At 37.8% G+C, this 25,295-nt stretch overlaps 1 protein-coding gene across 2 annotated transcripts in view; it reads right to left on the bottom strand.

Moving 5' to 3' along the window:
• Positions 1-711: 711 nt before the first annotated feature.
• The window catches only part of plppr1 (phospholipid phosphatase related 1), a 47,632-nt gene continuing 23,048 nt past the window's right edge, over positions 712-25,295 (bottom strand). The window contains exons 3-8 of one of the 2 annotated variants that reach the window (XM_014980665.2): positions 21,754-21,942; positions 14,353-14,485; positions 11,640-11,890; positions 9,261-9,437; positions 2,601-2,732; positions 712-2,323 (exon numbers count right to left, since the gene is read on the bottom strand). In XM_014980665.2, the coding sequence (XP_014836151.1) occupies positions 2,318-2,323; positions 2,601-2,732; positions 9,261-9,437; positions 11,640-11,890; positions 14,353-14,485; positions 21,754-21,942 (888 nt within the window). In that variant the 3' untranslated portion in view covers positions 712-2,317. The remainder of the gene's footprint in view (positions 2,324-2,600; positions 2,733-9,260; positions 9,438-11,639; positions 11,891-14,352; positions 14,486-21,753; positions 21,943-25,295) is intronic. The other variant, XM_014980639.2, reaches the window with a different exon arrangement.

Raw genomic sequence — 25,295 nt, 5'->3', positions numbered from 1 at the left:
CATTGTGATTGTTTCAACACCTTTAGTATTTTGGTCAGAGGCAAAATATTTCTAGTAGGTGTGATGGCAATATTCTGAAGTTTTAAAATACAAATGGAGACCTGCCTTTTTCAAAAACAGAATTTTCAAATATATTACTAATACTAATAATTCGTATTTTTCAATTTGGGATGTCATAAAATGACATTTTTATTTGTAACGTGACAAAATGTGGGAAGGTTCAAATGGTATGAGCACTTTTGTGAGGAAGTGGACTTGGCAAAATGCAAACAATGGTGCTAATTGAAAAACAATGAGAAATTAGTGAAACGGAACCCTTTTAGTATTTTATGCTACTTCATACTAACTGCGTAATTAGTATCTCTAAAATCAAGGTGATCATACAGATCAACATTTAGTTATAGCTTTATACTTTACTTCATATTTTTAACTAAAATAGGGCACATGGGATTTTTTTTTTTCTGTTTGTTCAAACGAGGAAATGAGCTTCAAACATCGGGAGGTTTTCTATGCTGGAAAAGTAAACAAAACAATCCGCTGGTATTGAAATAAACTAAAGGAAAGAAATTTACCTTGAACACCATCAAGGTAAGTTGCAATCCCAGTCAACTGGGACAGCAATCTTCCCAGCAATACTTTACATGATAAAAGAAAGTTAGTATGCACACAAGGGCACAAAAATGAAAAAAATAATCACAAGAGAGCGCACAGTTGCTACTGACTATTTAATTTTTGGACAAACAAAGAAAAAAATATATATAGCATTTCAGATGAAATGCTTTTTTTTTTTGTTCTTAAAGAAAAAGACATATAATCACAATGATAATGAGTAATATCTATAAAACATTATCGACTTCTCTCTTCATGCTGGGCTTATCTTCCAATAGGAAATGGATTCACAACATTGCATCACAATCCACTGGTGGGTGAGGGAGAGGAAGGGGTGCCTCGAGGAGGAAAAGTGGAGCGGGCGTCAACGGCCGGGTTCGCTTGAAAAACACCAATCGCCTCATTTTACTCAAACCTGTCCGGCTTCGTTACCCCATCTATCTGTTAGAAACGTCCTCCATTAAAATTTCAGCAAAGACGTATTTCTAACGAGCACAGAAGGGGAAATCTGTACATGGATCTGACACATGCGAGACCCAACGGGCTGCTTTCAAGGCATTGTTTTCAACATCAGAGTGAATCAGGAAATTGGGGTGAATGACACTCCTGGCGAGCTTTCTGAGTAATGGCATTTTCAAATATTGCATCTGATCTCAACTGATGCCAGACCCCGTAGCGAGTCCCAGAGGACGCCAGTGACCCCTCCTCATGTTTCCTCCAAAAATGACAAGACTTGTTCCCCCAAACACCTAAACTGATACTAAAACATATTCAGGTTTACAGCAGGCAAACAGGTCCAAATGGATCATAATAGTCATACAGACTAACAAAAATCCTTAAAAAATATGACCTTATAATGGTCAATTAATGCACAGAGATAATAAAAAGAACATTTCTGTCTCTCTTTTTTTCTGTACAAATGACAAACACCACATAACAACAACATCGATATCCCCCCCCTCCCCCCATAGCAGAGTTTTAAGACTGAGTGGAATGGATGTGGTGACCGATGAGGCATTTCATCTGACAGGGTGTGATGTAACACAGTGAGTCAGCTGACAGGAAGTGTGCAGGTTTGACATTGTCAGGATAGGCTACGGCACTCGCTCATACAAAAACGTACAAAAACACCATTCGCTAACTACAAAGAGCCACCCTGGAGGACAAAAGAAACGCGCCATGTTTCGAAGGCTTTCAGGTACCTGGAGAAAAAAACAACCCGTGCTTACAGTGAGTTGGCTTTCTGACAAGTTCGCACCGGTTAGATTTGTGGGTCTTCTCCGAGTAGCGAGAAGCCAAGCAAAATGAAAACCACTACAAACATGGAGTATCCTGTCCTCCGGGTGATTCAAACAGATAAATCTGGAGTGATTTCTTTTTTGTTGTTGTTGTTGTTGTTGTATGCATTCGGCGCCACGTGGCATGCGTCCTCGTCATTGTGCCTGGAAGTGCTGTGGAGACGCAAACGTGACCCGGTGCTGCCCCCTTAGTCATGTGACCTCCGTCATCGATGCCGAGTGGTTCTGGAAAAATGCACGTTTGAGGAGGAGTAGAAAACGGAGGGAGGAACAGAAAGGAAATACGAGGGAGGAAAACAGAAGCGGGGGAAAAGGTGTGAAGATGAAAACAAAGGACAGTTATTGTCACCCGGTGCGTGGAGTGCTTTGATGGAAAGGAGTGCAGTGCAAATATCATGCCTAACATGATGTCATAGCTTTGTGTCGACAGAAGGAAAAGAAAGTAGGCAAGAAAAAGAATGAATTTATGACTTAAGATTAAAGTTGCAGGCAAAGACGTCAGTAAAAAGTAGATAATGAACCAACAGCATATTACAACAAGTTTCAAGCACCAAATGATGAGGTTTTAAAGAGAATATTTGAGTTTGATGTTCAATTCTTTTGAGAGCTTTGTCCAGCAATAATAATAATAATATTTTTTTAAAAAGATTAGATTAGAGTTGTGGGGATCACAGGCTAAGGGTTTTGAGCTACCTGCGCGCTGAGGGTCTCCAGTGGGCTCTCTACACGGGGAAAAGTCATCAATGGCAATCCACGGTATTCCTCCGTCTTCTGTTTGGTTGCTGGATTATGAACTCCTTTAAAGTTGTTCACAACACAGATGCCCTGCAAAAATACAAATGCAGAAAGAGCTAATCAGTGAGACAGGTTTGTGACATCTGCTACAACAAAAAAAACAAAAAACAAAATCAAACCCAGTCTTTCATTGAACTCGAGGCAAAAACATTTTGTCGTAGCTATTCAGCCGCAGAGTGAAGACATCTTGTTAGGTCGTTTGCGACAGGAAGCAACAGGGCCATTGATGGTATCAGATCAAAGCTTTTCTACCAAGTATCGCGTTGACGTCCTGATTAAAGAATTTCATCGCAATTCTGTGACATGTAACCAAAATAAACCATTAATTATAGCAAGCAGAACTTTTTTTTTCTTTAAGTATTACTGAGATCTCGTCTGATCTCGTTCTTGTGAATCCAATGTGAAGTTCAAGTTTCCTCTAGTTCTTACCGCAACTATAGTTTTCATTTATCAATTAGGTACTTTACAAATATCAATGTGCATGTGTTATTTTGCACAACATTTCACATGAATCCACACAACAGCTGCTAAATGACTAACTGCTAAACAACATAAATGTCAAACTCGGAACGGCACTCAAGGAAAGGTCGGGTGCACTCCAAAATGATATCAATTTACCCTTCTGACGACTTGTTGATGTCTGCAAAAGATTTCCTGGGAATCAATTTAGCAGTTGAGTTTTTTTTTCCACTCTAGACTTATCTGACAGAAGCTTTCCTTCCATAGTTAAAAGTGGAAACTTTCTAAATGCCAAACATACGAGAAAATCTCCATCTTGGAGCTGCCGTACTTTTGCTAATGTCAAAGTGACAACACAGGTCAGAAGAGGGTTTTGAATAAGCATCAGCACTTTCACATTATGAGGTTGAACTTAACCAGCATAACACTGCCCATAAACCCTGCTTGGTTTGAGCTGTGGATCACCCTCCACATCCATCTGGTAATGATAAAAAAGTTGACATTTTATTCTTCACATAAAAACCGGGCAATATATTTGAAGCATGAGGCTCCGCGGAAAATGAAAAGCAGCATCCAAGAGATTCTCTGGAAAGATGTGGCCATATGTTCTGCTTCAGCACAGTTACTGCTGTGGTATAAAGTTGATATGGGCGTAAAAATCAATCAAACATTAAGGGAGTCTTTAAAAGTCAGCTTGACACATCATCTCCATTTTTAAAATTTTAATCAGTCTCTGTTAATGCTGAGACTTTGATACCAATAGTAAAAGGCGCTCATGTTGTTCCCCACTAACATTTATCACCATAATAAGTACAATACTCTTTCTTGTATACTGTGGATAATCCTGTTGTTTTTTTCCCCCTTAATTTATTTAAAGTATTAACAACCTAACGCTCAAGTGTGGAGGATTTTCTCTTTATTTTCTTGGTACCCGGATATAAAGCAGCTACGCGGCTGTGTACAGTTTCTTTCAAGCTGCACTTTTATTTTACCAGCAGTCAGGTCCGTTTAACAGCCCACATGCCAGCAAGGTTGCAGGACTTCTGAACTCCTCCATCCCCTAGTTAATCAAACATGGCTGCCTGAAGGAGATTCCACCCCACCAGACACCAACCGTGCCCTCAGGCAGCGACAAAGAAGAAAATGAAGCAGGCCGACTCACTGCTGGAGGTTTCTCGAGGATCTTATGTTTGCAGCGGTTCGGTTCATGGGCGACGGGTCTCTAGTGTTCCCCGAGACCAAGAGGCGAGAGCAGCTGGGCCAGAATCTGCAAATAGCTCCCCGGCATCACAATGAATTCCCGACATCAATACCTGTCAGAGTAACTCTAAACTGTAAGCTGATGCAGCCGCTTTAAATACATTTCTGCATGACTCCAGCATTCTAATTTTCATCCAATTGATGCACATCTCCCCCATGACCACAGGAGACTGCTTCGCTTCATTTTGTGCCCTGCCGCTGATGCAAGGCGGCCCCGGCCAAGCTGTCACTTTTTGTTCCAGGTACAAGGTGAAATCTGAACTTGCATTTTAAGGTTCGCCTAAAGATTCAATTTCGTCCCAGAAAATCGGTTTGCTTTGAGGCGTTATTACAAGCCATCAGATCAGCATGATGTAAGACAAAGACAAAAGTCCACGTGTCAAATTTGCCACTTAAACGGATAAGACTGAAGATATTTTCCAGCTGCAGAGTCGATTCAGACGTCTTCTATTTGGAAAAATGACAGCCAAGTGATTAAATACACACCAGGCTTCTACTCTGTCTTTATGGATTAAATCGCATAAGAATTGCAAATCCATCAAACTGCCATAGTGTTCACATGGCAGGATCTTCATAAGCTTCATTCAGGCTATTATTCCCTCGTTGTAGCAAAGACACAGCCCTCCCCACTTCATGTTGTGCCGTTAATACAATGGAAATGAGCCATCTAAAAACCGCTGAGGCAATGACTGACTTTCTTGCGTTAATCTTTCCCTGGAGATCCCTGAATCAATGTATGTCAGTTTTTATAGGTCAGCTGCTTAAAGGTATACATGTTCCACGGTCGCTCCTTGTCCTTTTGTCCCAAGGACAAGAGACATCGGGAATGTTCCACAAATGAAGAAAAACTGGGAATGTCTCGATCAGAAAATTTATTCCCGATACCGATTTGAGTTGTTCAGGAAAAGGCATTTGATACGTCATGAAAAGTAAAACGCCCTCTTAAGAGCATCACTGGCTTATATTTGAATAAACACACAAATAAAACTGCCAGCAGATATATTTCTAAACTTTTAAATGTTCCAGTGAGCAACGTTGGAGCAATGATCCAGAAATGGAAAGAAGATTATTTCACCACAACATTATCACGACTTTACAGAAAAGTAAAATGAGCAGGTGCAGCTTTTCAATGAAAACCAGTTAATCCAGTCAATCACAGCAGCCTCCATTCACCATGTAAGAAAAAGCTCTAGAGATGAAAAAAAAGAAGTATTTTTAAGTTTCCAGGATATCTTGGACCAAAATGTAGCCTTTTTCTTTTGAATACGTCATGTTTAGAGGAAGACAGTTCTGCACATCACAGCCAAATTACCAAATCAACAGCAAAGTTAGGTGATGGAACTCAATATGCTGAAGAAACAATACATAGAGATATATTTAGACATCTTTGATGCAAATCTATTTATACAAATTTTCCAAAAGAGAACCCAAAAAAATTCAAGATTTGAATATAGTTCGTGTGGAAGGACGTTAAAATCCCACCTAAGCAAAGCATGTGAATGCTCGTCTTGAACCTTTCACTGACTAAAAATATTATTTTTTATTAAGTACTGAATTTGCATATGTATGTTCATTACTTTATGTGCCATTTTTTTATGACACTTCATACTACATTGTTTATGGAGTAATTTGTTTTTGATACCTGGTACTTATTTTCCCCTGCTGCACATTTAAAACTCACTACATTTCATCGGTATTAACTCACTCAATAGCGAACACCAGCATTATTTCCTTTCTGTTCAGAAGAAAATTTGCCGTCAGCTTTATAATCTCAGCACTAAACCTTGAAACATCATAAAATGCACTGGCTGGAAACATCCTCTGCTCTCTGCTCAGTTCTTCTTGGACTGAGCACGGCACAGAGCAGATCACATGACACAGACACACAAGTAACTCAACAAAATGACACAATCTCTGTAACACAGTGAGCGAGCTGTGTGCATGAAAAGAAGCAGAAGTAATAATAATAAAAAAAAAAAAAAGGCATCCAAATTTCGGCCAAATGTCTCACTGGGGTCGCTGCTGACATGAAAATCGCAGATGGTAGAAGGTAGAACAACAACAAGCATCAGGAGTTGAGGTTTAGAAAAGACTTGGATACAAATCACTCAAAATGTCATGAACATGGCAGTGAGCCAATATCTGCTTTTGGATTTCAAAGTGGAGCAAAGAGCATTATAGGGTCTGAATGCAGTGAAATGGCTTATAACATTGTAGCTCTGATAGCGTATTGGCCTTTAGGATATAGAAAAACATTTTCAAATCATTGCACGTTTTAATACTTAAAAAAAGAAAGAACTGTTAAAAAGGTAGATGATTTAGACTCTTTTCTTAATTTAATTTGCGTAAGTTTTCAAGAGTGTTATGTATATATTGGGTAAAGTAGGCATCAACATTATCGTTTCTGAAAAAATAAAATAAAACTATTTTAACTCACATTGTTCATAAGAAAAAAATATATTTTAAAAGTCAGGAAAATACAAGCAGATTATATATTTTTAATGAATATATTAAACATGTTGGTAAATAGCTTTTAAAAGAGTGGAAGAACAGTTGAAGTGTGCAATTAATGTGCAATATATTCTGGATTTTTTTCTTCACAAACTGATTGCAACAATCTAGACATATTTATTAGAAATAAATACTATGAATGTATGATAAAAACAGGAAAGTTGAACCCGTGTGAACATTCTGGTAATTCTAAACAAGTTACAGTATTGGAACAAAAACACATTGTAATACAAAAGATAATAATACTAATAACAAGGGAAGGACAAAATTATCCAGTTATTTGTTAAAAGTTTCACAATTAACTTTAACAGTTCTTACTTAAACAGTGTTTTATTGTAAAAAACAAACAAACAAAAAAACAAGTTGGCCAGAAAGTAGCTTCAACTTTGTTTTCTTTCATTTCGAGTCAGAATTTTCCAAGCCAATAGGATTTTCGCAGCTAAAAAGCAAAAGCTATGACATGATTATTCATGAAAAACAAAAGACAATTTCTCTGGAACGTTTCTGAGGTGCCTGAACTTCACTTTCAACACATTCATTGCCACAGCTGCAGTCTGTAATGCTGAGAGAGATTGCTTTGAATGCGTTGTTGTGGTTTTCCTCTCTTCGACGTCCCTGCGAACCGGAGTTGTTCTTTAAAGTCAGAGTAAATTAGTACCTTCAGCACTGAAACTCCCAGGACAAAAACAGATTGAAAGGTGCTGAGCAGCAGTACAATTACACCATCTATAGTTTCTCTCTGAACTCGTGGCACAGGGGCTGTAAATTCAGCTAAATTACCAACCAGGCCAAGCAGAGCACCTAAATTAATCCCGCCTTTCCTCTTCAGAGTCTTCCTCCGTGTCCTTGCCTGCTTCTCACACCTCTTCCTGCTCTGACCCCCTCAGGGCCAAGCGGAACCTACACGTAATGAGGCTTCTGAGGCTGTTGCCGGATCCGTTTACCTTGCTTCCTCTTTAGGGAGTTGTCTACCTCAACTGCCCCCTACCTCCCAAAAAAAAAAAAAAGAAAAAAATCTTGCAGGTTTCAGAAGTAATAACTCCCAAGCAATTTAAACTTTAAGCAGAAAACCTGCAGTAGGTCAATATGATTTCAGGTGGAAGCTAAGCTGCTTGACAGCACATCGCTGGTGATTAGTTTGGATTTTACATTTTAAACACAGCCGTGAATTAAAGCTGATATCTACCTCAACTTTCCTCCCTTCCCTTGTCCTGAATTTCTTCCCCAGCATGCTCTTTAGAAATAAGAACAACTGCTGATCTCAGTGGAAATCGCAGGTGCAACATCAGGACTTTCTCTTCTTTCTTCTACTCCTTCAATCAACTAATGGATCCTTAGCAAGAACCTTCTGTCCAACCTTAGCTCTGTCTGAACCCTCTCGGAGCACAGGTTGAAGCTTACCCGCGTGATAAATCATCTTTTATTTCTCTTGTCCCTGAAAATCAATAAAAAATGGCTAAACAAGCTGCAGTGGAAAGAAAGTGGTGACAAATTCCCAGAATTAATGGATTTGTAGTGCTAAAAGAAGCAGCCTATGACTAATCATCAAGTGAGATTAAGCCTGAATTCAGCACTTCGACTGCAGCCAGTGTGCGTTCCAAACTCTGATCATAACATATGCTTTAAAAAAATAAAATAAAAATGTGGCCAGAATCCAGCTCTGAAAATAATCGTTTTTTTCCCCGTACTTTCCTTTAACTGATTAAGCTACAAATACCACAAGATTTTACCTCATTTTGGCAGTGATACAACTACTGAAACTTTTTTTGATACGCCAAGCAAAACACACTTATAAAGTGGGGGGGGGGGAATGTTACCTGGTTTTCACAACTATTTAAAACTAAAAAGTTGTACATTGCATCATTTGTCACCAAATAATAATTATTTTTGTGACTTTGTGAGGCTACGATACCAGGGAAGCTGGTCAGAGTTGGTAAGAAGTTAAGTGCAGTCAAATTTAAAGCAGTAATTGAGGAAAACCTTTTAAATAATACAAAATAAAAAAGATTTGACCCTGAGGGGGAAGGTTAGCAGACGATCCAATCTGACTGCATTTGGAATATTTTCCACAGAAGAACAGACAAAATTTCCGTTTCTAGATCTGCAAGCTGAAAGTCACAGTTGAAAAATATGTTTTGCTGTAATGGCAATGGCAGGATATGTCTTTCAAATTTTTATTTTTAAAACATTTCAAAAACAAGCACGTTTTCCTCCCTACTTCACAATCATGCTGAAGTAAGTTAGTCTATCATTTTTCTGCAAAAATGCGTTTGGGTTGCAAAAACATTTGGAATTACCTACAGCTGATGTTTTCTTTTTAGCCCTTACCAGAAACAGTGCGATGGCTGATCCCAGAATGAATCCGGCCACGACATCAGAGCAGTGGTTTCGATACTCGGACACTCGGTTGAGGCCGGTGAGGAAAGCCGAACAGAGCGTGCCCAGACAGAGCACAGGTTTGGCCAGACGGCTGGACTTGGTCTTGATTGTGCTGGTGATGTACATCTGGAGACGAAGAGGAGGGAGAAATAAATTTTGGAGCGAGGGAGAGGATTCAAAGACTGTGAACTTGACTCTGTTCCAAATGAACGTTGAAAGCCAGTGCTCCTCTGCTGAGGCGGACGTATAGAGTTAGAAAGACGTTCCCACAGCAGGGCCGTCAAACATTTTACCAATTCAAGACAGACAAAACAAAGCTGTGAAGGGAAGATGTTGCATCAGATGAATTAAACTGTTTCGAAACATAGAGCTTTTGTTAAACTGAGAGTAAGATTACAAGACTGGACTAAAAAGGTAGTTTTCAGTGAATGAACCAACGGCACAAAGGAGTCGATGATCTTGTCTCAGAAAAGCAAGACGATGATTTAGAAGTAAACTTATTTCAAAGCAAAAATATTTCAAAAGTTTTTTATTCAAACAATGACTAATAGGCCTTATACCAAATGAGGAGACGCATTATGCTAGAATGCACTTGTTGCGCATTGAAAGCATTAATTCTGTGTCTAAAACTAAACCGTTGTTTTCCACATCATGCTGGCCCTTTTCACCAGTCATGTTCATATTGCTTTGGTGTGGAGCGCTTGAGATTCTCAATTACTTTACGTGTTTCTTGCAAAAATTGTGTGTGTGAAGTTTTCTGAATCAGAGTGGTGATTCCCTGCAACACAATAAGTTTTTATCTGGTTTAGAAACCGGAGACCCGAATGACTCTTTCTTGGGGTAAAACCGCCTGACAGCAAGTTAATTCCTCTATGAAACATGTACATCATGCAAAGATGACTTAAAGTTCAGCTCTTGATTTAGAATTCCTTTCAACCAGCTCATACAAAAATGTGCATTAAGCTTAATGAAACCAGGCTCAGATGTTTTTTTTAAATTACATCCAATAAGATGCAAACTAATTACATGAACTTATTGCTTTTTAATGAGTTGTGCTGGTGATGATTTACTGTTTGTTACATTCAAATATTAATTAGGAAGCTTTGATTTAAAACATCAGAAATGTGCCTCAAACTAGTACAAATCTGAGGTTCAGCCAATGTTTGCTTTGTACAGTGGCATGCTGAGAATCAGTCTTTTTATCCGTGCATACGTCCACATGGAGAAATGCCGACCGTATGCTCCTTAGCAAGTCTGTGATTTTACTTCATGTTGATGGCAGTGTGTTTGTCTTCACAGAGAATAGCTGAGCATTTGTTTCCAAGTTAAAGTTTCCAGTACCGATGTACTGAAAACTTTAAGACCAGACAAATGCCAAAAAAAAGGCAGTTTATGAAATAAGTGTGTTTACATTACAGCTGCAAAATACAAAAATAAAGACAATTGTGATTGATTTTGTTCTGTTGCAGAGACCTGAAACCAGCATGCTGATATTAACTGCAGTCATTAACAATTATGATGACTAAAACTGGAGGGCTCATCTTGCTGTGTTGGTGAAAATTAGACTGACTTAGATTCACAAACCATTCGTGTTGAGCATCCAACCCATTTATATGCTACTAAACCAATTTAATGACGGAGATTTGCTCGTTGCTGGTAGTTCTGGACTTTTGACCTCAACTACAATTAGATTTGGACCTTTGACCATGAAGTTAGAAAACGTCTCTTCTATAGTTCAAAAAATTATACACAAGTTTCAATTATTATTATGAATAACAGTTTTGAGGTTGATTTCAGTTTATACTTAATCTGGTAAAGTAGCTGTTGCCATTTTTTATATTTAAAATATTTTTATAGTCTTTTACATTTTTACATCTTTATTGTAAAGTTACTCTGTAGGGTGCAGTATGACATACTTATAGTAAAGTTTGCTGCTGTGTTTTGTCACTGTGAACCTTTTGGCTTTTTTTTTTCTCTATAATCAAGGTATTTTCTGTTAGTCTGGATCTTGGTCCTTAGCTATGCCAAACCACCTACTAAGCAAGCACTATCCAATGTTTTCTATTAATATATATATATATATATATATATATATATATATATATATATATATGCTGAGGAAAAACTTCTTGTATCTCTGTAGGCTTGTTCAACGCACACAAATTAAACTCGTAGCAGAAAAGATGTCCACTATAGTTTTCAACAACAAAAAAAACTAAAAATGTTTGGATTAAATACAGGTAAAATAAGCATGAGCTGGGCGCAGCTGCCGCTGACTCAAAAGATCCCCCAGAGTAAAAACAACAGGGTCAGACGCATCCTACTTACCGTCAGGTACACAGCAGAGTAAACACTCAATGAAGCATCCTTGGATGGGAACGACCGGCGTGCATTCTCCACAACAACGGGATTCCCAGTGCAAATGTTTCCGTTGACGATAAACTGGTGATTGAACCGACACTCTGTGCCGGTGTAATTGGGCTTGCAGACGGACAGGAAGTAGGGCGAGAGGCCGCCGGTCACTACCTGGCCCGCATTGACGAAGATGTCTGTGGCGAACAGGCCGAATGCAAACACACCTGGGAGACGGGAGCAGATATGAGCGCGTAAAAACTCACAGGACTAAAAACAAAATGAAACAATTTGCATCAGTTTTGTTTCGAGTTAATTTGGGCTCTAATCGTCCAAACCGCAGAGCCACCAGATGAGCTTCCAAATGCAGATCAGGTTCTGAAAAACATTATTATTAGCATTTTTTACATTTACATTTCACACTTTTCTACACCTAAATTTGACAATTTTTTAGCCTTTTTAGCCAAAAATTTGCACTGAATTTAGTCACAGATGCTTCTACAACCATAGGAACAAACATAACTTTTAGGTAATAGTGAAGACTGTAAATATTAAAATGTTCATATAGTTTTAACAATTTTAATGTCTTTTCTGTGTGGAAGAAGTTTAATTCAATTCTGTAATTTTGCAGACTGTTTGGGAACCCTGTATAACCTCAGCGAGACGGGTTTTTTTTGCTAACACACACTCTCCACTCACACTAATCTATTTGGCAAGGACGCCTCAGAATGCACAGAGATTAGCTCAACTAAGACTGTATGCACAGGCTTACTTCTCTTAAAAATCGGTGCGACTACGTATCAGCGGGGAGCTTTTTCATTGAGAACTTGGATTATGTGGGTAAATTGCTCCACTGAATACGCCGCAGTGTTTCCTGAATGAAGAAACACTGAAGCGGACCAGTGAATGCAAATACTCATTCTGCTGGTTAACAGGTGCAATATGGAGGTGATCAAACAGAGACGGGGCATTTATTTTAATCTAGCCATCAGCATTTACAAATGCATCATAAAAAAAAAGAGAAAGAAGAAATATGTTCTATTAGCAGGAAGGAAAAGTGAGAATGGAGTAGAGAAGAAAACAGAGACAGAAGGGGAAAAAAAAAAATCAGGATTTAATATGAATGATTGCACCGACACTTTCAGCCCACCAACCCTGACCAGTGTCTGTGTCTGCTTTCCGTTTGCTGTGAAATATGGCTGCTGATTATCTAGCCTGCTTAGCCATGAAATTACTGTCCTTTGTATTGTCATCCAGGCTTTGGGTGTAGGGTGGTTGCTCAGCGCATGTGTATGAGTGTGTGAAGGGGGTGTCTGCGAGGCGAACGGGGGACTGTGTGAAGGGCATCGGGGGAAACAGAGAAGGGGGGATTAGCGCGAGAGGGGAACACATGGGAGGGGTGGAGAATAGGAGCCGAAAAGCCTCAGCGAGCCTTTAAATCGGAGAAATTTCTCAATAAAAAAAGATGGAAGTATAATTTAAGTGACCTGTCTGGAGAGTGTTTCAGGACTGGTTAGCTAATTGAAGGGGTGTTATTTAAAGGGCGAGAAATATGGTTTGAAAAGCACAAGGAAAATCCAAAAGATCCCCAGTCACTTGGCAGAGTTTTGCTAAATCTTGGAGCTGAAATACAGAAAATGGAACAGTGGAGAGAGATTAATTTATTGAAACTAATTACCATTAAAGATGCAAAAAGCAGTTCAAGGCTAGATAGTTGTGTACACGTTAGCCGCAACTATTTAGATAATAATAACGAGTATTTCTCATAATTAGCTTTTTTTTTTTAAAATACTGACAATATTTGAACTAGTATTTACTTTTCTGCAGATACGTATATGGAGAAGTATATTAATGAAAATATAACTGGAAAGCATTTTAATTAGGTAATTTGATTTGGAATTGAAACTCATCCAAAAAGATGCTTCAGGTTTTTATTTGTATTATTGTGAAAAAATTATCCCAAATTCTTTTAAATTTTTTTTGTAAATTGAATATTACACAAACCCAATACCCTAAAAAAATATTTTTTTTTCATACAAAAATATTGTTACCAAATCATGGGAGAGAGAGTGCTGATGTTGCAAGTTGTCCAATAGACAGAGTGCGGCATCCAAACATATCAATGGAAAGTTATGTGGGAGGAAAAACTGCGGTAGAAAAAGTTGCACAAGTAACAGGGATAACTTTAGCTAAGATAATTGCTGGGGGAGATTAACGAGGCGTGGACTCTAAACTCAACAACTGATCACCTGCAAAGTATGTTGAGCATATATGTTACATGGGCAGATCTTATACCTTGGTTAGGTGAGGTTTTGCTATGTGTAATTTATTCTATTTTTTAATAGAAGTATTCGAGTAAAAATGAAATAAGAGAATAAAGCCAGTAGCCTTGAGGTAAATCAGTTTTTTATCCATAATTACTTCCATCATCCAACCTGGCACTCGTTTCAGGTAAATGAATTATTCCCTTTAAAAGCTGAACACTTTTAAGACAAGGTTAAGGGTTTTGCAAGAAACTGTTCATAATTGTACCTTTTTCCAAATCTGATGCATCTTAATTACAATGTTTTACTTCCAAACTGAATGTATTTGTACGAGTAATGTTCGCTGAACAAGAACAAGTGCAGAAGCCGTCCGCTAGCCCTCGACACATATGGACTCGGACAGCGAGACGTGCCGAAGCTCTTACCTATAAAGCGTATGATGCGGCGAATGAGCGGGTTGAGGTAACAACAGTCTCCTGTCACTATCGTTTTCTCCTGGGCAAGGAGAGCTTCCCTTGTTGATTTCATCACGTACATGGACACTTCCCCGATGAAGATCTGCATGAGTTTAGAAAACAGCCAGAGGAAGGAAACAGAGACTCAGAGGTCAAGAGGCAAACAGAAAGGGACACAAACAAGGCTAAACAAAGAGCAAAAACTCTTGGCATACTATGAAAAATCATCGGGACATTTTGTCCCGGCTTGGCCTGTGTTCATAAACGAGTGTGTTCCAACGCAGCCTTTCTTCAGGTCCATTATGGAGTGGACATTACATCAGGTCTAATGGAGAAACTGCTGCTGGACACACAAAATGGAACTTGCTGAATGCCGCCTTGGGTGGTGCACGCCGTTACAGAATAGATGTGTGTTTTAAAAGGAGGCTGTGGACGCAGTTATTACATATTAGCTCAAACTTTGGAGCCTTGCTATTTTATTTGTTTGTTTTCCAAAAGAGTTTGTTTGGCGCCGCAGGACACTCGCATTTTTTTTTTTCGCCTCTGCAGGGTTTTCATCCATCAGCAGGGAAGAAATGATGTGTGAATGCTGGTAAAAATAAATAAGTAAAAACACCCCTTAAAATTTAGAGTGTTTTGGAAAAGTATTCACATCCCTTGGACTTTTTACATTTCAATGCCAAGCAAAAGCAAATTTCATTGGGTTTTATTAGACAGGTCAACACAAAGTAATGGATAACTGAAAAATTAAATATGGCTTTCAAGATCTTTAATAAATAAAAATTGTGCAAGTATGAAGCTGCATTTTTGTTCAGTCCCTCTCATATTCCATACTTTTTAGAACCACATTTTGCTTTTATTATAGTTTCGATTCTTATGAGTTATTTTTTTAAGTTTGGAAACATAGAAACTGACCATTTTGCTCCTCCTGGAAATCTTGCCAAAGTTTCTCAATTGGATTTAGGTTTTCACACAACCATACCACTGGTTTATACTAACTCCTTAGTATAAAACTGTGACTTTAAAAGCACACATGGGGGACTGGATTTTATTCAGGGGTTTTGGAGTAGAGAGGGAAAAGTTTATGTATAATTTCATATTTGCCTTTGCACAAATATGCGCTATTCTGCATTGACCTGTCACATCAAATGCTAATACCATCCAGTGAAATTTGTGGTTGCAAGATAGTAAATTATGGAAAAGTTTAAAAGACGAAATACTTCTTGCGAATTGTACATAAAACCATTGTCAAGCCAACATGAAGCAGTCATGTTATGACTAAAAAAACAACAACAAAAAAAACTGATTACATTTATGATTCTGCATCGGTTGAGAGTTAACAAAAAGCACCAACAACAACTTCAGCGGAATCGTCCTCTAAGCACTTTAGTGCTTCATAGTTGGCACACGAGTTTGTTATTTCCAGCTGGTGACGTTAACATTTCCAAACAGCCACATCTTGCCTTAAAGTATCTGTATCACTGGAGTCTGCTTCCCTACTGTAAAGGTTAGGTACTACTGCATGACTGCATTGTTACATCCAATGTTAACTCCCCTTCCCTTTCCAGAAATGTCATGGAAACTGACTGAAAACGACCATCGGCACGAATTGTTTCAGAAGCCAAGGAACAACTCGGAGTTCAACTGACACAATGATGTTTGAGCAAAAAATGAAAAGGTTAAACAGCATCTTTGTAGTAAAAAAAAATAAAAATAAATATACAGAATTATAGTGTGCAGTATTTTAAGGCTGTGAAATGTTTAATTCGATAAAATTTCTATGCTGAATTCAGTTTGCGACAATGTCTTGGGATACAAATGTAGTTTGTCCTTCAGCCCATCGAAGACGAGAAGCTTTTACTCACCACCTGTTTCAACTATGGCATTTCAAATTCAGCTCCAACGTTACAAAGAGCCTGCGGTTAATTCTTCAGTTTCAAGGATTGTGATAAGTTGTGTATCCATTCCTTAGATACATCTCTAAGGTTAATGAGAATTGGCCAAAATAATGCGTGTGTATTTTTGACATACTGACGCTAAGAATATGCTAGAAAACATGTAAAGCTGCATTTATCATAGAAAAACAACATGTCAAATGACCTAATTAGCAAATCAATATTAATTAGATATAGTAAGGAGCTCTACTTGTCAAAATTAGTTAAATCCACAATAAATCCAACTAATTGCTAATTGGCAATTCATTAATTTTAAACATAGAAACTCTTAATGTAATATATGTGTAAAAATAAAAGCAATTCACTTTGCTTAATCTTTTGGAGACATGTTACACGCATTATGAGGTGAATTTCTGCTGACGAATTACTGCGGTTTGCAGCTAATTTGATTAGTTAATCCCAAAAGGTTTCAAACCATTTGGAAATTTAGATTTAAAATTATTTTTATTCAAATAAAGTAATAAATCAAATGAAATAGACGAGTTTTGAAAAAAAACATGTACTTAAGTAATTTTATTTACATTTGATCAAAACCTGTCGTGCCAAAAAATTATTTATACCTTTTTCAGAAATCCACCATAGGAATATTTTTGGGAATATTAAAGACTTGTTTACATTTTGTTACATTGCATGAGGGGGGAAACATGTCAAGATATGCTGTAAGCCAGTTGATTCAGGTATGGAAAGGGCATACAGAAAAATACACAGAATTTATTTTCCAAAAATAGACAAGGATTAAAAAATAATAAACTGTCACTGCCATTCCCATGCTGGGATATGTTTTTTTTTTTTTCTTACAAAACTCCAACAGGCTGTCATGGGATCACTGCTTTCTCGAAAATTTCAACTGTGTTTCTGCTGGACCTGCATTTTTTCCACGAACAACACCATTCTATCTATCCATCATTGTCTTGGCACCGAAGGGGACTGGACTGAGTTTCAGACACTTCTTCACGACTGAACAAGTTTATAGACTACTGCTTGAATTCGACCTACGTAACCTCCACAGATCCTCGACGGTCCAGCCATGTGGAAAATTCTGCTTAAATTACTGTGTCTGTACTAATTGGCTGGCATCTCAACCCTGTCGTTGTCCATAGCACATCCGTAGCAGCACTGTTGGGCCTTAAAGCATCAAACGCATAATGACAATGAGCAATTATAAACGGTCGACACACAAAGAAGCATATGGACTGTAATATCTTATTGTAAAAGAACAGGTGGTGTGTGTCTAGGAATCAGACAGCTTTAACAATTGCAACCATGAGCAAGTGCTTCTTGATACTTTGAAATGAGTGAGGCGGCCGTCTGCCGAGAAAGAGGTGAAACCTGAGATAAGGAAATGTGACAAACTGTACAACTAACATAAGGTTAATGGAAAAAAATAGTACTGATAGAAAATTTTAAACAAAACACTTCTTTTTGAAAAGCTGTTTATACAATTTTGCAGAAATGACAGGATGTGTTTTCAAGCTTTCTGCACCGTCTGAATGTCATAAGTACAGACTTTAACATCTTTCAGGGCTTTTTTTTAAAGACTTTTAAACTGCAAGCACTGCAAGCAGAAAGGTCACTTATAAATATTTAAATAAAGAAAAAATGTAATTCTTTACTCTTGAATAGAAATGTATTGAGTATTTTCTTAAAAAAAAAAAAAACTAAATCCTAAACAGAGTCTCTGAAGTAAGCCCACGGGTGCTGAAGAAGCTCCTCATATCAGTGACACACAAACAATTATTTTTTTTCACAGAAAATAAAGTGGCTACGCTTCACATACCACCACCACATACAGCACACTATTGCCAGCCGGATATATAATTCTTCCGATTTCCGTTAAATTGCCAAGCCGACCTAAGGAGTTACCTCATTCAGTCTTCACTCTTTGTTGATCTGCACCAATTTTTGAAAAGTTATATGCTTGGTTGTGTCAGAGCTAAAACGACGGACCGAGAATAAACAGTGCAATCTGTTTCACAATTGATCTCTACTTATCGTAGCATAACATGTGGGTGTTTTTATTTTTTTTTTCTTTCATGATTCATTCATTAAATACACAAAAATTAGACTTTTTTTTTATCCCAAAATCGACATTGATGAACTGAAATAAAAAGTGAAAATATGTTGTCTTATATAGTAATTAATATATTTTAGATAAACAACCTCATTGAAGAAACTTTTTAAATCCATATCAAGCTTAATATTGACACCAGGTTAATACACTTGCATAGCACACTAATGCAAATGTATGTGGTCTGTTTTGACTAACATTACTTCACATGCATATCACTTTAAAATTGGAGAAATTAATCGTGCAAAAAAAAAGAAAACATATTATGGTTTGTTATAATAATGGACAGAAATCCAGTCATGATGTCTGGATTAAAGTGTAAGAATGGAGCAACACTGCCACCTGGTGGCTAACTGCTGCAAATTTCACAAGTGGTATTTTTAACCAGTAGTCTTTTTACATGGGAAAAGATCATCAACATTAATAATTACAAGTGTCAAGATCAACAAAAAAATGAACACAAAAATATAAAGGGGGTATCATTCAGCATGAAATGGAAACAAAAATAATAGACGAAAATTAAAAGAAAAACAAATAGAAGAGGTTATCTTGCTTGAAAAAGACTTAGATTATCAGCATTTGCTGCCAGATACCACATTAATTTATCTGTGCAACGATCGGTTGAGGAAGCAGCATCATCGCTAATGACCAAAAGACAGTGAGCACATTGATAAAGACGGCTGGCATGGGGGAGACTGCACTGGAGTCGCTACAGCTCAACGTTTGTATTTGTAAACGCCATCCATGCAAAAAGTCATTTGAAATGCTTTCAAAAAAAATTATTAATGAGGTAGGAACTCTGTAAAATATGAAAATGCAAATTCAAAATAAATGAATAACATTTAACATTTATTTAAAAACACAGATTTAAAGAAAACAAATGGTTTCTACATACCTCAGGTTTTCAGAGTTGGTTCTAGATTATAGAACCAATGAGCATTTTAAAGAAATGCTTCATCCCCTTGCTTAGGTTTATTCCTGAGTAAACAGATCTCTCATGATCTGAGTGATCAAAGACATTTTTACAACAATCTAAAAATAAAATCATGTACTAGAATTCTTTGTATTCTGTTATGCAAGAAACATTCTTTAATTAAAGACAAAAGTCAGTCTATAATGATGTGTTGGTTTGTTATTGGCTCTGTTATCTGTAGCCTCACTGAATCTAGTTCAACGCTAATCTCAATCTTTGCATTTTTGGGACCAAAACTTTCTTTTCTGTAATTAGCTGGAGAAAATTCTGACCCATTTACTAATTTATAATATTGACACATCGATGCGGTGGCTGCAGTGGACTGCGGTCATGAGGTGAAGCGGAAGTAAAAAGTCATGCATCATCAAGTTACCATAATCCGAGCTAGGGGAAGCTGATGGAGATTAAATGTAGGTGGCCTGAAGATCAAAAACTCTACGTGGGATCTGCGATTCCTAAGATTTGCAATTACTAAATGACAGAAAGTAGCTGAAAGCTGCCAAAGAAGAGGAATGTGCAATAGCTGAAAGAAACTCAGCAAAAAGGACCAGTGGGAGTGTTAGTTAGAGTAATGCTTCACACTTCACTACCACAATTACCAGCAAATGTTATGCTCAAAATAAAGATTAGGCCCAAACTTCAGGATATGACCAGGCTAGAGCAATTTCATTTCTTCTCATTTTATGACGAATGGTTTCACAACTTTAACAGGGTAGAGACAGATTTGCATAGGTTAAAAGTGCTAGCTTTATAATTTTTCTTAAAGAATATTTTAAAATTACTTTCAATCTCTGCTGACCTTTAAAGAAACAGCGTTGTACTTGTCACACTGCTTCCTATTTTCCAATATGTTCTAGTGTATTGAAAGTCATGTGTTACGTAGGTCAAAATATGGGAAAGGAAAGGAGAATTGGGAAAATACCAAGTCCAGACATGTCTTTGAGATGTGTGTGTCAGTTTGGATACACTGTTGTTCAGAACAGTGCATGGGAACTGGGATCAAGTATGCAAAATTGACAATGCTCCATTGTGTTGGAATGGGGTTTTGCTGTGATGGTACCATCCCCATTTTTTTTATTTTATTTTATTTATATCTAAGAATAGCAGACACTATCGATAGCCAGCTTCTGTCATTAATAAGTGGCCACACATGTTTACATAATTAGCATATGCTCAATTTCTCTCTCATTTTCAAGCACCCAGCATACTGAAGTGAGTAAGTCATCATTTTAGCAGAGCATAACTTGGAAATAAGTAGCGCTATTAATATTTAAAGTATTACTATTAGGTAAAGCAGGTAGGTTACTGAATTATTTAATCGATTTGTCACAGTTTCATTAATTCTGCAGTAGTGGTGAATGCTTTCAAGATACATAGCATCTGAGAGCTGTCGGGCTAATGTGACGGGATTTTTTTTATACGTGTTCAAGAAAATCAAGCTTAGCTGTTGATTAAATTGTGTATTGGACTATAAAATGCATAGCACAGCTAGTTATCTCACGGGATACAAACAATAATGGAGGATGTTATAGAAATTAATGAGGGAAAGTAATCAAAGCAAAATATATATATATATATCATGAAAACTGTTTTCAAAAAAACACCACAAATAGAGTAAAATCACCATTAAAACTTAAAGAGGAGTATTATGTATAATTAACTTTTCATAGCTTTTTGTCATGTTATGATGTCATTACCGCACCAAAAACAGAACCGGAGTATTGCTTTGATTCTTTAAAGTATGTTCGAGAAATCCTTTAATCACCCGTGGCAACCATCCAGGGGTGCCTAAATGCACTGCCTATGTCCACAAAGCTCCTTCTTGGACCTGCAGCCTCCAGCAGAGCTTCCGCCTCACAGAGCACACCTTCCCCTCTCCTTCTCCTCACAGCTCCTCTAGACTAGTGGCAGCAGAAATTAGAAAACAGAACATTGTGTCTACTGAGCTTACCATACCAACTACATCTCAGTGCAGTGGTCATAAACAGCATAATTGACAAGCAGTAGGAGCTTTTTAAAGAGACAGAGGCCAGTCAAATTGTGAAGTCAAATTTCTTTTAGGTTATGTTGAATATATACAGCATTTTTATAACAACTGAAGGTAACATGGTTAGCTGATTGTGCTGTAAAATGGCACAATTAATACCAACGCTCTAATAAAAATATAAAATGTGCAAGTATTTTTTTAAATACAAGATATAGTTAAAATATTTCATTTTATTAAAAACCAAAACATGAAATTGTGGTAAAACAAACAAAAAAAAAAAATCAAGACAGCACATGCATATAATCTGTAATCCAAAATATAGCAATGCCATAGACATGACAATTATCACAGGACAACTTTAGTAGAATTTTATTTTTTTTTTACTCACTATAACAGTGGGAGCAGCAGCGACCACGCAGTAGAGGATGAGGGGAGGGACGAAACTGGACTCCTCAGTGCCGGGGTACGGCTTCATCAGCTCGGCGTCGTTACAGAAGAAGCCCTGCACGTGCACACCGAAGAGGTCCGTGCACTCCATGTAGTAGGCCAGGAGCACGGTGCCAGACATGATGACGAGCTGCACAAAAAACATGCCGGGGCCAGATGGACGGAGGGAGCGGGAGAAAAAAAGTGAAAGAGGGAGTTGTTAGCTTTTACTGCAAGTTAAGGCTGGTCTGACACAGTTTTTAGGTTAAGAATCTGTTTTCTTTAACGGGGCTATTCAAGGCCGCTTCCTGAACGTCGCTCTTCCCTTCTCTCTGAGGTAATAAAGCAGATTTGAATCAAAACAACATAAATCCTCTAAAATTGTACGTCTTTCTTCCTCTCTCTCCCCTTTTTTTCTTCGATCACATGCTAACTCTTGTGATGCAAACCCCCCGCCCCCAACCCCTTCCACCCCACACACACACGCGCACGCACACACACACGCACGCATACAGAAACCATCATCATCCCTTTCCACTTCCCTCCCTCACCCCCTCATCCTTTTATCCCACTATCATCATCTTTTTGTCTCTGGCCTCCTTTTGATGTGTTTTTCTAAACGCAGCTGCAGGCATCTTTCATTTATATAAATATATTTTGTTTATATATAGCTTCTTTAGTCACCGATAATGGACCGGCAGTGGAACAGAAGATGCACCGAGCTGCACAGCGGGGCTTTCAGCGAGGTTTCTAAAAAATCAGCCGCAGTCGTGCTTTTCATCCGATGATGTGCTGCAACTCTAGCCAATCGAAGAAGCCGTTTGGGTTAACGTCAAACAGGATAGATGAGACGATTTCATGCCATAAAGCTGCCAAAAGCACTCCATAAGTTAAGCAAGAAGAGAAGGATAAACGGTGATGGTGTTAAATTTAATTCTAGTTTAGTACAATCTGTACACTGGACTGTAGAAAAGCAGAGAAAAGATGTTGCATGCAGACAGCTGGGGAAAAAAAATACATATTTACAATTTTAAACATTGCAATAACAGAGGTCTGTGTGATTCTGGAAGCATGAGCAAGAAAGCAGTGTGTAGTACCTGTGTCCAACACTAAGTGTCACTGTCACTACAGAAACTGTTTTGGTCAATAAGACAGACATCTGATTTTGTTGAAATTTACCAAAAATATTCAGATGATTTCCCAAAAATTAATGTAACTACTATAAATATTGATAAAGGACATGTGGAAGTGGCAGTGAAATAACTGGAACTCAAACTGCTGTCGGACGGGTCCACCACAGACCAGCTTTTAACTTTTTGTTCTTCCTCTGCTTTTGTCTTTTCATAGAAGTATGCATGGCCAGGTGCTTTAATTCTGTCTCTTTTCAGAGATGATTCATTAGCAGAGCTATGGCTGCCATTAATCATGTGAACTCCCTTTGGTTTTCTTTCCCATAGAAAGTACCCCTGGCTCAGGGCTTCTGTTTTTTGCTGTGTCAGTTTCCTGAACTGAGCCACATTAGTTTTTCATTCCTGTCATCTCAACCCATTTTCCTGCCATGGCAGATGCTTTACTGGCTTTACTGGAAGTTTCTTCCTGTTGAAAAAAAATTAGCTGTTCGCCGCCCCCCCACCCCGTTACCACATTCATGCTCATGATGATGAATTGCTGTAAAGTCAACGACAAAGTGCCATCAGCGGCTCAGGTAAATTCATAACCTTTTACCCAATTTATCTTAAATGATTAACTGTAACATTTAAAGCAACAAACTATGCACATTTCTGCAACAAACATATCTTTAGAGTCAAGCCTTTGCTGTTTTTTTTATATAAAAGTATTTCAATTAAAGTTAATTTTATAGGAACAGTCTGCAGGAAGTCGTCTGGAATGTTGAGGTTCTGAAAAAACGTGTGTTGATGGTTAACAGTTTTGCACTGGCACATCCAGTCTTTTAACAGATGGCTATGTTGTGTTGTCCAGGTGTGAGTGCGTGTTGTGCATGCTTTATCTGTGTGTGTTTATGCAAATCTTTGCTTGGTAACAACATATTTTCTTCCAAATGATGCAGTGTGTTAAGCCATATCTTACAAAGATCACATTGCTCTGAAAATCTGAAAAATTTTAATTGCACTCTATGAATAATATGTTTATTTGAAAAAGTAGGCATTCACATAGTCTATGTCACAAGTGTGCCCACAGCTAACAGTAACAAGCAAATTAAATGTCAGATTAATACCAATAATCTTGATGTTTTTCATGATTTTGAACACCTTTGCAAATAAGCTCCAACTGGACAAAAATGCTTGTTATTCATAGTGTAAAATGCAAATTCCTTTGCTCCCCAAAATGTCATGTAATGCACTGCAGGAACGCAGAAGTGAGTCAGGCCTAAGGAGAAATACATATTAAAAAGGCTCAGACAAAAGATCGCCAGAGATCTACAAACATAAAGTAAAGAATGTTGCAGCACCTAAAAAAAAAAAAAAAACCTGATCTAATGTTTTACTATAAATTATGGAGCTTTAAATAAAAAAAAAATTGCTCGAAACTGCAACATCTGCCTTTGGGGAACAAAAAAAATAATTCAAAAACAGGAAAATTTCAAGTTGGAAGACACAGAATATAGAAGATGAATCAAAAATCATCAGATGGCCAAACCTTGATTGATTCCAGACAATGACTGTCAGAGTCAGACTCAAAACTCAAGTCTTTTTTTTTAATGCTGATCACATTGCATTTTATTGTTGTCCATGTATTCTGCACTATATTGCTAAAATGCCCCTTAGTTACGTTTCCCTACACTATAAATCCCAGAAGTCTAAAAGGAACTAGTTAGCCACTAGACATGAGAAGCATCATCAAGTTGCCAACATGGGCCATGAGGGAAAAGCAATTTCTGTTTTCCGAGCTTCAACCGACTCTTCGGCTCTCGTGTCAACAAGTCCGTGACAAAACACGTTTGGTCGTGATCCAGTGCTATAATTACCTTTGGATAAAAATGTCAAAGTGTGGTAACTCCAATGAACTGAAAATAGAGGTGCAGTCTAATCCCTGGCGGCTGCTTTCGCTTTTCTGTACAGTCTTCATGAGCTGGTTTTATGTGACAGTTCTACACCTGAACAAAATGTCTGTCTGCAGCTTAAAGTGTAACTTATAGGTCTATTAAATTCGGTCCTCAGCCCGCGTCATGCTGCATTAGCAAAGTGAACGGCAGACCAAAAAGACTGGCAGTCATAAAAACGGTTCCACAGATATTCTTTAAATGTTGGAGTAAAACATGTACCTCGACATACAGAATAGCACAAGGACAAAACATTAAATTCCAAAAACAGTTTAATAATCAGAAAGCATCATGATAATAAGGTGCTGAACTAGTGAGTTATCGAAACAAATTGAACAGAGACTATAATCCTTTTAATAAATTAGTCGGTAAGTGTCAAGGAAAATTTATGGTTTCGTACCACAAAACAAGCTTGAAATTATTTACTCTTTTCCAACAGAGTA

Source organism: Poecilia mexicana, unplaced genomic scaffold (genome assembly GCF_051168715.1).
Source record: "Poecilia mexicana isolate PSO_F unplaced genomic scaffold, ASM5116871v1 scaffold_12, whole genome shotgun sequence".
Classification (NCBI taxonomy): Eukaryota; Metazoa; Chordata; class Actinopteri; order Cyprinodontiformes; family Poeciliidae; genus Poecilia; species Poecilia mexicana.
Note: the sequence above shows the minus strand (reverse complement) of the source record. Positions and strands in the feature narration are given on the sequence as shown.